Here is a 14,006-nt window from a genome sequence, read left to right on the forward strand (position 1 = left end):
TTTTTTTTTTTTTAATGCGTCCTTTCACACTTTAAGATGTCTCACTGCTTCTGGGAAATTCTTATTTTATGTGGTACATGTCTTGTATGTGCTATCATAAGGAATGGGTTCTGATGTATTGATCCCTTGTCTTCCGAAAGGTGTAAAACCCACCTTCAGAAATGTTTGAATAACTATCATGTACTGTACTGTAGCTAATGCTATTTGTACGACTTCTTTAGGTATCATGGATTTAGCTGATTTTTATTGGTTTCAGCGTTTCCTTTTTTACATTAATGTTTTTTTTGGGCTTACATATATTATTTTTTTAAAACATTCAGTTTGCATGAAATAAGATCATAAGAATTATAACAATGCATCGAAAAATGCTTTTGTATTCAAAGTTGTGATGCACATAAAGAGACTTAATGCATGCTCCAGTTGGACTACCATTGTTGCCATTGTCGTTGTTGTTATACAGGGATTGGTCATGTGTGATAGTTATGGAGTTTTATCAGGGAGGCAAATGTGTAGAATAATGAAAATAGAATCTATTTGTTACTGACTCTAAACTGGTTTTAAACCTGACACACAATGACTGAACACAAAGGAACTTATATAGTCACCCTCTACCCCTCAGATTTAAAACGTGAATGATGATGTAGCACTGAAAGGCTATGTGACTGAGCCAACAAACTTCACAAAAATATAAATTATCTGACAACAACTTTGTGTGCTTAAATACCCTATACTGTCAATGGTAAAAGTTTAAAGGGGCCCTCCATTGACATATTATTGACACTCAAGGAAAAAGTTAACCTCAAAGGCATAATAATATTTCCCATATATAATCCTCTGGTGTCCTGCTGAGATGACAACAGTCATATTCTGGGCGTTTTGACCACATACTTTAAAAGAAAGGAAGTCAACTTTCTAAGTGTCTCGTAATTGAAATGTGACAGGGAGCTGAGTTAGGCCAAAATCCAAATGGAATCAAAAATAGCCAACCAACCCACCACTCTCCCTCTACCCAATGTATATTTCTTCAGAAACCAACATAAACATGACATAATAGAGAATATAAGGCAGTAAAGAAGAAGAACAGATGCCTGCAGAATTGGACAAAGACTAAGGGTAACCTTGTTTATTCCTCTGTAGTGATGTGGAGACAGTGCAATAATAGAACAAGCTCTTTTTAGAGACTCTGGTTTTTCTTATACATGTGTGAGTGTGTGTAGGTACAGTATGTCTGTGTGTTTGTATAAATGGCTTGCTTGTGAGACAAAAATCATGCTGTGCAGCCCGAACTAAGTCACCCCCACTTGAAAATACTGACATCTGAGTCAACCGATAGTGCAACTTAACTTCAAACCCAAACAACAACTAAACATATCAGGACAAGATGCAGAGAAGCAGCTCTGCCTATTACTACATCCCATCCCCCCACTCACATTTCTTATTATTACTGGTTGGAGTTTTAGAGTTATAAATACAAGGATTGGTTGGTCATCTCATCTATACTGTATGGATGAACTAGTTAGCTAGCCTTCTGTCATAAATATTATATCATGACCAATATATAGCTAAAAAGAAGACCTTGAGTCAGATTTCTGTAGGTTAGCTAGTTTTACTAGCTTAACTATCTGAATAAACTAGTTACTGTAGCGAGGTAGCTAAGTCTATGTATATTTTGCCAAGCTCTATCAGCTTATACTCTCTGGATGAACTATTTATGAATCAAAAAATTACATCTTCTTTCCTCTGAAAGCGTTAAATTAACAAATACTGGCTAACTATGTCCCAGTTTTCAAAGCCTAAGAATCTGGATATATAGGAGTTAGCTTCTCTAAACTCCCCAAGCAAGTAATCAGACCTTTAACTACATATCTACTTTAGCATTCTATTGCAGATGTAATCTGAAAGGGCAAATATTAGATTTTAGTTCATAGCGACTAAGCTTCACTCTGAAACTCCAGTCTGTGTTTTTTGTGGCAACATCTCCTCCATGCTGTGTTCCTCACCTCTTCTCTGTCCTTCGACCCCACCTCCTCCTCCTCCAGTTATTTTGAGGAAGAAGCTTCTTTTTGCATCCCTTGTTCCAGTGTTTTTATATCCTATTTTTGGAGATGAACTCTAAATGCATGCAAGGGAAACTTTAAAATGGTGACTTTAACCTCATTGTGAATGGCTATGTGAAGGGAAGCCTTTTCTCTGTCAAAAAAGCAAAAGTGCTCATCATCCTCTTTTCCTTTCTCTGCCAGTAGTCAGACATAAGTGTTAAGTGTTAATCCACTCCTGTTTGGCAACAGTCATTATTTCTTATAATGATACAAGTATGGGCATGTGTAATTTGCACAATCACCTCTCACAGAGCAGCAGAGTGTGATGTTTGGTAACTCTCGAGTGAAAACAGTCTCTGTGTTATGAGCCTACAGCACCAGTGTCAAGGGTTTGTTGTCAAGCAGAGTCTTCATCTATCGCTCACCATTTCAGAGAATGTCCTAAAATACTCTTGGGTCATCTTTCTTTTTACTTTTGACTTTGCTTTAACAACTTTTCACTGAATCATTGATGCTGATGTCACAGAAGGCTTTTCTTTTTACTGTCCATCTCATGCCTTTCTTTCTTTCTGTGCAGATACAATTAGTCTTCTTTATATATATATATATATATATATATATATATATATATAGTTCCAACCTTGTACTCAGTTTTCTGTGCCTTATCTCATTCACTTTCCTTCTGCTGCAGTTTTGTCAAAAGAAGAAAGTGTCATGCTTGAAGTCGAGATGCAGCTATTCATTGTGTTACATGTTGAAAAATACTTAAATCATTAGAGATTGCCTGTTTTTTTTGTCACTTGATTTATCGATAAGTCATTGATTGGTTTCCATAGTATCACCAAAAAGAGGCAGAAAAGAAAGAAGGATGACAGAGACAAAAAGACGAGAGGCTTCCCTCGAGAAATGAAAGGAGTTTGTGCTAAAAAAAAGACTGATGCTGGATATAATTTTGTCACTACACTGGAGAGAGAAAAATTTAAATAAAAAGAATCAAGACCTGTATAAAATATATTTCAATGGAATGTTTATTATTTACCTTTTCTATTTTTGAAACATGTAAAGAACAAAAGAGGTGAAACAAATAATTTAACAGCATTTGTGAAAAAGAAAAAAACTGTTATATTGTTAAAACGTATGAAGGTTTGACTGTGAATGCTGATTTACCTGAGCAACTCTTCTCCTTTATTGATAGGATAATAAAAAAAAACAACAACAAATGAATAATATAAATTGAAGAAAAAAAAACTACTGGTAAAAAGCAAAATACTTCAGTTGAAAGAAAAAACTCAAAAATAAATAAATAAAAACATTAAAAGCTTATGCCAAAATTTCCCTCTTGTGCCGTGTCTTCTTTTAAACCCTTGTATTACAGTTTTTACACATTTTGAAAATTAAACATTTTCATTACAACAACTTTGTAAATAAAGACTGAACATTTCTTTCACCACGTTTGGTGTAATTCAATGACAGCAAGATGAACAGCCGATTTGAATTGATAAACTGTTTTGGGACTGATAAAGTGCCAGTTTCATTTATTATATTTTATCATTAAATATTATTTGTTATATATAGTTCTGGTTTCTATCACAAACAGTAAATAAATCGAAATCAACTTATTCAGTTAAAAAACATCGAGTTTTCAAATACTTGCTTTTGGAAGCAACCAAGTGAAGTTTGCAGACTCAAGAATGCTGAATGAATGATTCATAATTTAAAGATTAATATGTAAAAACATGGTTTATATACTGTAATCTTCATACAAGCATCAAAGACTTGAGAGGAAACAATGTGTTTGAATAAAATCTGGACTCACTACACTTCATCACCTCACACTGAGAATACAGAAGGTACATTTGATCGGTGTCTGTCTGGTTTTCGTATAGAAGCTGTTTATACCTTACATCAAAATTGGTCCTGGGTGATTTGATAACAAATGGAAATGTATCAGGCTTGATGGGGATGCACCTCAATGCATCCTGAGGACTGATTTGAGACCTGGCAGTTTATATGAAGGAGGTCCGACATGCATTTGTCCACATTGGGTTGGTCGTGTAAACATTTGTGCTTCCTGCCTAAAGGACCTCCCCTCAGCTCTTCAAACAGAAATGATGTACAGGCATGTGTTTGCATGTGAGACAGGCAGAGAACTCCAATCTCCATACACAATGGACATGCATTGCTGCAAAGTGTAAAAACACTTAAATACTTAAGTGCTATTGTATCCACTTGGTCAGGATGTATGTTAATGGTAGGTATAACACCCATACAAGAGTCCTCTGTTTAACAGGTTGCTGTCAATAAGCATATTAGATCCTGTGCACATGGACAGAATATGACTTATTGGGTTTTTAAACAAATTGCAACTTCACCGATGACAGTTCAGTCAGGCGTCATAAGTGGAAAATGTAGTCTAGAGCAAGTTGCCTGCAGAAGAGATAAGGATAAGGCTATCAATATGAAGCAAGCTCACTTTTTTATATCGCCACACAACCAGACTTTAAACCAGTGATGGAATATACAGCAAAGTATAATTGTAATTGTTCTGTTACAATGAAAGGTCACGCATTATTCAAAATATACTTCATCACAGTTTTCTAACACTAAAATGTGTCCTTAGCTTTTCTACAACTAAACTCTTAATTATGAGAAAAGTCAAGAAAGGACATGTGACATCACAAAGGGCAGTTACCCCTCCCCCAGATGGGTGACACTCCCACAGTTGGGTGTTTGCTCTGCCCTCTAAGTCTGCCTTCTCACCTAGAAGAAAAGGGCATATAGTGCAAGAAAGCCCAAGACACCAAAGCCCTCCTGTTGGTCACCGTCGAACACAGCTTGTTTACATTTAAAGCTACAGACACAAAAACTGCCTTTTCTGAGCAAGGTTGTTTATATGCATGACAAATTATAGGATCAGAGTTGATCTTGATCTTGTTCTTTATCCGGATCAAGAAACTTCAAAAACATGTTTTAGGGAACTCCGAGACAAACAAGGAATAAAATATATCACCCTTAATACAAATATCTAATTTCAAGAATTTGTGATCCGGCTTCCTCAAGCATTCTTTAAAAAAGGACAACAGCTCAAAGTCATGTGTAAAAAATCATGGCTTTATTTTCCTTAAATACCAGTAACTTTTTTTTTTTTTTTTTTTTTACAGTACATATATTTGACATTTACATTAACCAAAGAAGACATCCATACTAATCCTTTTGTGGTCATATTTGAAAAGTAATGTAACTTGGGAAATGAATAAAGACAAAAACAAAGACATGAATGTCATGTCAATGACATGTTTATTTAAAGATTTCTTTTTTAGCTTTTTTGACTGCCTTATTTGGAGTAAGTATCTTATTAGGAGAGTCTTATTCAGCGTCAGAAATAACTGAGACTAAAAAAATAAATTAAAAAAAACGTGACGAAAAAATATTTTGGGGTATAAATTGAAGTTTCATATTATTGTAAGTATTTTCTGTTGAAAATTAACAAACAGGTTAACAAGCAGTTTTAGACCAGCTCTCGCACCTTTGAACAAGTCATGTTCAAATATTTGAAATTGACTTGTGCTGCTGACAGATTAATTTAATCAGAAAGATTCACCATATACATGATAATGCCCTGATTGTGGTGATCAGGTTAAAAATGACCTGTAACGGCCTCTATAACAAAACAAGGCACATTCAAAACTGTGTTTTTCGTTTGAAGCTGACCATGTGTACCGTGAAGATCAAGTGCGGCACTGCAAATAAGACAGCAAAATGGTTCCCTGATGTCTTTTACTAAATCAATAAAGCTGGGTGTGTCACAAACATCTCTGTATCAGTTTTTGAAAAAAATAAAATAATAATAATAAATAAAAAAAATCTTTTTACCCACTCCAGGAAATATATTTGACCTCTGTTAATAACAATAAATATTTTTTAAGTTATTCATTCATTCAAGTAGGTAGGTTTTTTGGATCCTTATGCATAATCAAACCCATACATGATTCGATAAAGACAAAGTGGACACAATTGTTGTTGTTGTTAAAATGGGTTGAAAGCTCTATTCACACAGGATAACACAGGGGATCTCTGGTAATAACTGCTGTAATACCGTATATCTGTGTTTTTAATCCCATGTGAAACAACCATATCTTTAATTAGTAAAGATAAACTTCAGGGCAATCTGGCCTACCATACGGCACAAACACAGGTCCTCTGATAATACAATCGTCAGCCAATTCAAATGAGCATGTCAGTAATTTGAAGTGGGTCATTTGTTTTTAAAAAAAGGCTTTGTGCCTTGGGGTCCTGGTGGCACAGTGGTTAGTGCAGGAGTCCCCATTTATGGATGCTATAGTCCTCAATGCAAGGCGGCCCTGTGGCTCCCACCCGCATGTCAAACCCAACTCTCTCTCCCTCCTATGTGTCTCTATTCACTGTCCTGTCCCTCTAATAAAGGCACAAAAAGCCCAAAATAAATCTTTAAGAAAAAAAAGGCTTTGTGCCTTTTTCTGCCCACTTTACCGCTTGAGAATAATGGATGGAGGCTGTGCTGGACATTGTATGAAAAAATAAAAAAATTTAGGCCCAAATTCAGCTGGCTCATCTCCAAACACAGTCTGGATATACAGTATGTATTTACAAATACAAACAGTATCACAGTCTGATAACTCATTGGTTGTTTGTAAGAATACAGTATAAGTGTTACTGGATGTGGCCTCTTCTCCTTTTAATGAATGCCCGGCGTGCTGTATGCTGTAACATGTGATGTACCCCCCACCGAGACAAAGTGGTGATTATGCGGTGCCTCAACGTTTTAATTTAGATAAATCAGTAAATCAGAGTAAATGACAGGTTTCACTAAACCTGTGCGAATGCAACACTGGGAGGTAATTCCCAATTTACCAGAGGTCCCCAGGTAATACTAATCCAGTATGAGTAGGGCTTAGGTATAGGTCTTACACATCCCAGGCTGAAGGACTTTGTGGACACATTTAAATACTGGACCATCGAATAATAACATGTAATCTGTGATATCGCAGACATGTCATCATCACATGAAAGCTTCAAAGAAACACCTAAAAACAACCCTAATTAGCTCGTTCCATGATTGTGATACAGGTCTGGAGTTTGCGCGTGCCTTTCCATCTCCCTCATTGTTGTCTAGTCAGTCTCCATGTGACAAAACTTCCAAGAGCCAGGCCGGCAGCGAAGATGAGGACAAGGCCGTAGGTGCTGGAGCTGACTGATGAAACGCTGTGCACAGACGCCGCTGCCAGGTCAGAGAAGCTGTTGATCTGTGGAGAATCAGCTGTTGTCACATGGTACAGTAGAGGCCACATGGCTGTTGTATCTATCATATTTATGAACCTCACTATTTCATTTAGCTTTAAACATCTTGATTTATTTTTGGCTCTATGAAATCCGTTTAAGCCTACAATACATCAATTAATGTCATACAAACATGGATGCCCTGTGCACAGCACTGTAACGCCGTTTTCACATATACACTTGGGATACTATCGTGATAATTACGGGAGGATCACTCCGGGGATTCTCCTCATCTAGCCACTCACATACGCACCTCACTGTTGGTCCCTGTCAGATAAGGGGGGGACGCAGAACAACGCAGAACTAGAGACTCCGCTACACGACGCTATAATGGCATTATTTGCCTTTATACCTGTGTGCTCAATGTTGTCAACTGGAATGACGACATCCACACAAAAGAGTGAAGAGCATATACAGCCCGTCCGAGTGATCTCCGGAGTTACTCAGGAAATTTCCAATATGTGTGAAAAGGGTTTAAGAAGGCTGGAGGACTTCTTCTGTTTACGTAATGACATTTTCATTAAATAAAAAGAAGCAGCCTTCTTGTGTGCGTTGAATCTCCTCATTTTTCAATCTAAATCAACACTTTATTGAAAAAAAAACAACAATAGCGTTTGGATTAGTTCTCTCAATAAAATGTGTTCATATTGAGAGAATGATTATCTGTTAGACGGTTTGATCATGTTTTGGATGGGGTATGACATTTTGAATCTGTGATGACCTCTACTACTTTTATTAAATGAAATGCAATTATTTTATAATTTATTTTTTATATTAATTTTATTATATGGCTGCCTACTACTTTTTAAATACCTCTTTATAACACTACAACCTCTACTCTATCCTAAAAGATTCTGGTGGTTAAACAGCTCCCCCTACTGCTCAAACTGACTCCACTGGTCTCCTATTACTAACCCCGCTGTTTACAATCTGCATACTTTACAACACGAGTCACTTCCCTGAAGACTCAAATCAACACCAGCTTGATCTACAGCGCTGCCGCAGAACGATGAACTCACAGCACAGAGGAAAGTGCAGAGTGAAGAAATGAAGGCCACACATACCCATCCTCCATGATCCACAATCCAGCCCAGTAGATTTTTTTTGAAGAAATCCACAGTCCATTTGAGGATCTTTTTCACTGACTGAGGGAGATGCACCTCAACCATCTGATGGACGCACAAACACACAGAGAGGATCATCAGAAACAAAATCGAGCTGGTGCCTGACACAAACCTGTCAAACCAACCCGCATGAATCTCATGTTGGATCTTCATCAGTTTTCCACGGGGACAATGAATCACTGCTTATATAGACAAATAACCTGGTCTGTTTCAAGAGCTCTGCAGATTGAGCTGCCAGAAGAAACCTTTTGAATGATGAACACAAATATTCCCAGCTCAAAACTCACCTTTTCAGATTAGCCCATTCCTCACTCTTGCTGTTTTGTTTTATGTTGTTGATTGTGTTGTTTTTATTTTTCTGTAAATTGACCTTTTGTTTCATGAAAGATGCCCTTAAATAAAATGTATTATTATTATTATTATTATTATAAAACAGATGACATTTGGTCACCTGGCTAACAGTCCCTCTTTGATTCCCAAAACTGTTTCTACATTTTCCGCAATATCTCACAAAGTTAAAAACATGTTAATAATCTATTTACTTGTTTGCCAGTTTCTTTGAAAAAGGGAGAAAATAAAATTAAAAAAATGAGAATTTAATCATTGTGTTGTCCTACATTTATCTGTATTTTCCATTGCCATCCAGAAGCTGTTCTCAACTGAAGACATGAAATCTATGTAAAGAAAGATGTACCGTTAAAGAGAAACTTCAAGAAAAGTAATGCCACTCTGTCAACACTTTAGGGCCTCCGTACATGTGTGGTACTGACTGTCTGCAGAGACCCTCACCTCTTTTCTTTTCATTCGGTTGACATGGGTTTATAGGTCTCCCCCAGCCAATGACAGCGCAAACTCAAGTTTAGGAGTGGATACATTACAGTGATTGGTTCAAACCGGATGATAATGACAGACTTGGATGTAGTGACAATCTATTCACATTTAGGTGAAACGCCAGAGGGATAAAGATCGTTCCAAATCCATGATACACAGAACCGTGGTTACATGAGTAACTTTTTCTTTGCCACTGTAACTTTGCTAAATATTGATCAGTGCTGCGTTCATGTTGGATTCATTCATTTTTGGTCTTTGTCAATAAAATAACAAAGAGCACGGTCTTTTGTAAAATGTCTGGAGATAATATTTGTAAATTGGTGCTTTTTTGAATTTGATTGCTATTTGCCCAGCTCTACAACTCGCCTTAACAGCTAGCTTCCCAGCAACGTAGAAGAGGACGGCAATCCTCTCCCAGGTGATGCCATCATGGAACACTTTGTCTGCCACTTCCTTAAATCTCTCCCACTTCGTGCCGGAGCAACAAGCCACACCATCGATCACACTGCAACGGGAGAAAACATGGTTCAAACAGCACGTAGGTTTAAAAGGTGTCTAAGAGGTCAGACGAATGAGAGACTTACTCCTGAAGCTCCTTGTCGTCTTTGACTCTGTCGCCAACGATACGGATCATTGTTGCCAGCTGGTTCACCACCTTCTGCTCCTGTACCGTCTTCCCTTCTACAGCCAGTGGGGTGAGGGGTGGGATTTCCTCCGAGGGAAAATCCTTCAGTTCCTCCTGTATGACCCTGGAACAGAACAGGACATTATGAAAATAGACTTTTGTTGGGGTTCCATTTGACTAGAACAACTCACTGACTGTACATAAAACTGAAACAGTGACAAGGAAAATAAATGAACGTATAATAAAGCAAAAAAATACAAATAAAACATTCTCTTGGAAATTAATTTTTACAGTTGTCATAGATTCAATTATCTTAGCAGTTGTTTCCATCTGCCAATGACACCATGTCTGTGTAACCTTTCTACTAAGCAAGGGTAAAGTTGAAAAAGTGTTTAATTCAAAGTGAAAATTCTTTCAAATTCGGCGATATATCAGTCGATATCGATATCGATAACTATCACGATGAATGTCAAGCATTATCTCTAGATTTTTTGCTCCTGAGTGAAAGTTGAAGAAACCAAACGGTTAATATTGCGGTTTAATTCTTCTTTATTGTCAGAACAGAATCAACTCTACTCAAACAGGGGAACTTTTCACAATCATAAGCTCAGTGCATGGTGCAGTAAAACGCTTGAATCAGGGACTCGGTTTCCAGCGCCGCTCTTGGTGGCAGCTTGTTATGGTAGCTCTGTCCCCCAAATTTCCCCATTGGGGGATCAATAAAGATTATCCTTATCACCACCACAGTCATTGACGTTTTATAGCCCAGGCCTACACGTACGCACGCACGCCAACACACGCATTATCATTATCAATTTACAACACAGGTAGGTGTACTTCATGTTATAATTTACAAGAAGAGATTAGTTGTTACTGTAAAATGAAACTGAAAGTGTAAGCAGCACTGACAGAAGGCCAAATACATTCCGATCTTTTCTAATTACATGAAGGAAAAACTCATTATTGTATTCTATTCATTATTGTAACAACAACAACAAGCGTAAATCAAAGTTACTTAAAGTTTCATTATTCAAATTGTCACATTATATTTGAGAAGTGATATGAAAACCTGCACAAATCAAATGACAGGAAAAAAGTTGATTTAATCATAGATTTAGACCTGTCTCATAAATCTTTGATTACATCCAAAACACCTTTTTTCTATTCACAGATTTAAAAGTACTTGGACTTGTTGCATCTGCTTGTTTTCCTTGTTCACCATTTGGTCCAAAGAAAAATTATGTTTGTAGGCTGAATTAATCTACTTTAAGTAATTCAAGAGACGAATTGATAATGGAAGTAAGTGTTTGCGTCAGCCTTTATATTAAACATAATAAATTTAACTGAACAGAAAACTTTCCTTTACTTGTTTTGGGCGGTAGCCGAAGATTGTCTTTTTCTTTCATTTAAAATATACAATATAAGTGGTTAAAAAGTTGAATATGAAGTGAACTTACTCTTTGATCAGGGCCTCGCCAATCCTTTCATCTGTGGGATGAATCACAACATTAATTCAGATTCATGTTAGTTACAGTGTAACAGCCAAAGCGTACATGATGTACAATGTTACATTACTGTTATCTATCAGTCCCGCCTTGTAGATATAAAAGACTCCAACTTGATTTGACTTTAAACATCGATATAAAATGGTACTAAAAATATAAAGCTTACCTGACATGCCGTTTCCTTCACAAGACATGGTTTAGTAAAAGTGACAACTGTGAAACTCGAGTCAAATTCGCCTTCCTTCACCAACACACATTAGTTCGTTTCAAAACTTCGACTGAATCAAGAAATTCCTTGTTTATTCCCCTAAATATCACACTTCCGTTCAAAAAAAAAAAATGTTTCAATGAATGGATAGGACACAGAAAGTCGGAGAAACACGGCGGGAGTGACGTTTGTAATAGTTTGTGCTCGCTTATGTTGAGGGAAAACTTTTTGAGGCGGCGCAAATGTGACCTCACTCAAATGCATCCGTGTAGAAACCAAACATGTAAAGATGCTTCCGTGTTTGCCCTTCCGCTACAATGTGTTAACAGAGCTAATGACAAGATTTTTGTCTCTTTTGGCAATGTTGCCCCACGACATAAGAGGTCATGATGTCAAGAAAATTTATATTATAATCGACGATAAAACAGTTATTCAATAAGAACTATCAATAAAGACCGGTTTGGACCTCAGATAGTATGAAACACCTGACGGAACAAAGAGAATGACACAACTTATATGAATTAAGAGCCCCTTTTTCACTTTTTTCCCAGTCATGTTCACAACCCATTGAAAACAGCTCCTAGACCCACTTCTAGGTCCCGACCCTCCAGTTAAGAAACCACTGGTTTACAGCAGACAGACATATGTCCTGACTAAGACTCTCTGTAGTTTAAGGATTGTTAATACGTTTTAATTTCGTTATGGTAAATGGATTTAGTGACTGCAGCTTGTAACGCTCTTCTCGTCTTCTGACTACGCAAAGAACATTTTACACTGCAGGTCCCACCTACCCATTCACATACCGATGGCAAAGGTTGCTGTGTGTCCATCAGAATTAGCTAATCCCATTTATACAAACGTATACTGCCGATGAAGCTGGTTGCAGGACCCCCAACCTTCCAGCTGAAAGATGACTACTTAGTCACAGCTGTCCCCCTTGTTCACCTTTCAAAAGCTGAAACATACATTATTTATGATATAACACATAGCGTATGATCCATTTTTGCAATGTGAATATGTCATTGTGCTGCACAGAAAGCTCAGCTCAGTCTACTGTACTATGACATTCAACTTGTGAGTGTAAGCATACCACACCAATAAAGCTGATTCTGATTTTAGATTGTTTTTTCTACATTGAAGTAGCCTGCTTTTAACACGTGACTAATGTTTTTTAACATTTAATATCTGTATATTGTTCTGTGTTTTCTTCTCTCTTATGAAACATAACATGTAAATTTAAAACTATGGTAATAGTTCAAACAAACTAGACTAGGCCAAGTAAGCACAATTCTGTAGTAGAATTCAATCGTTGTTAAAATGTATTGGAGAATCAAGGCCGTTTCCAAAGTTGCACCTTTTGACACTAGGGGGCAGCACTGCCAATGAGTTCATGTAATTACAACAACTTATGACTTTTCCATATACCTGATACTTGTAGTCAGATAACAAAAATAGCACACTGGAGATAATACAAGGTCCACATACATTTCAGCTTTCTTCTCTCAGATGTACTGACCTGTTGGGGGAGCCACTCCAAATATTTTAGTTTTTGAAATTACTCTGCAGACTCCAACATGTTTTCTGTCACATTCTCTAACCTCATGTCTTAATGTCTGCTACTCTGGGACCTGACTTCTGGCTCTTTTCCCATGTGCTTCCTGACTACACCCTGCTGTTAATTCATTGCCTGCTGGCAGCACATCTGCAGCTCCTATGAGACAGCAGTTCATAAGTTCATGCTTTTCACTTCCTGTCATAGATGTTGAATTTGGATCTTGCAGATGCTGTACCCCTCCTGGGGTTTATATTGTCTTATAGGAATGGTTTCAGTATTTCTGGATTTTCTCTTAATAGTCTAACCTACCCAGGAACGTGTAATGTGTTCAATGTTTGAAATTAAATTTGAACATGGCTGTCCAATTTCAACACTTATCGTGCTGCTAAAGGCGTCTTTGCCAGGGGACTTGATGGACCAAGCACTCGTCTCCTTCTCTTTCTCATTATGTGTATGAATTCATGTGTCATGTCATTTTTATTTTTTGCATCCAAGGCATTCACAAAGATTCTGAGAATCCGCTCAGAGACGTTCTCCCTTAGCTATTAGTAAAATTCTTAGAGCAGCCCTGAGCAAAGAAGGGACAGAATGTTTTATGTCATAGAGGAGGCGTGGTTGCACATACATGATACATCTTTTATGAAGCTGCGAGTGGTTGTTAAAAAAAACATTTGAGAAAAAAGGCCTCCCTTAGTTGTAATGGGCATACATGGACAATGAAATCAACTGGGCCCAATCATATGCTCTAGGAATTTTTGTGAGATAAATTGTAAGCCACTTTAAATGTATGTAGCCCACAAAAG

General features: G+C 37.2%; 1 protein-coding gene across 1 annotated transcript; it reads right to left on the minus strand.

The window, feature by feature from the left end:
• Positions 1–5,129: 5,129 nt before the first annotated feature.
• baxb (BCL2 associated X, apoptosis regulator b) lies at positions 5,130–11,923 on the minus strand. The gene is made up of 6 exons (XM_079365534.1): positions 11,607–11,923; positions 11,393–11,423; positions 9,895–10,059; positions 9,677–9,815; positions 8,420–8,524; positions 5,130–7,321 (listed from the first exon to the last, which is right to left on the minus strand). Exons 1-6 carry the CDS (start codon positions 11,632–11,634, stop codon positions 7,178–7,180), a joined length of 612 nt encoding a protein of 203 aa, XP_079221660.1. The 5' UTR covers positions 11,635–11,923; the 3' UTR covers positions 5,130–7,177.
• Positions 11,924–14,006: the final 2,083 nt, after the last annotated feature.

The sequence above is a fragment of the Symphodus melops genome (assembly GCF_947650265.1).
Source record: "Symphodus melops genome assembly, chromosome: 17".
Lineage (NCBI taxonomy): Eukaryota > Metazoa > Chordata > Actinopteri > Labriformes > Labridae > Symphodus > Symphodus melops.

What these genes read in the sequence shown, in the direction of transcription:
- baxb (XM_079365534.1), bottom strand. Translation starts at nt 11,634, where the DNA reads ATGTCTTGTGAAGGAAACGGCATGTCAG. An exon ending in GACGACAAGGAGCTTCAGGA is followed by an intron (nt 9,816 to 9,894) that starts GTAAGTCTCTCA and finishes CTCCCGTTGCAG; the next exon opens with TGTGATCGATGGTGTGGCTT. An exon ending in TTGTGGATCATGGAGGATGG is followed by an intron (nt 7,322 to 8,419) that starts GTATGTGTGGCC and finishes GATTCTCCACAG; the next exon opens with ATCAACAGCTTCTCTGACCT.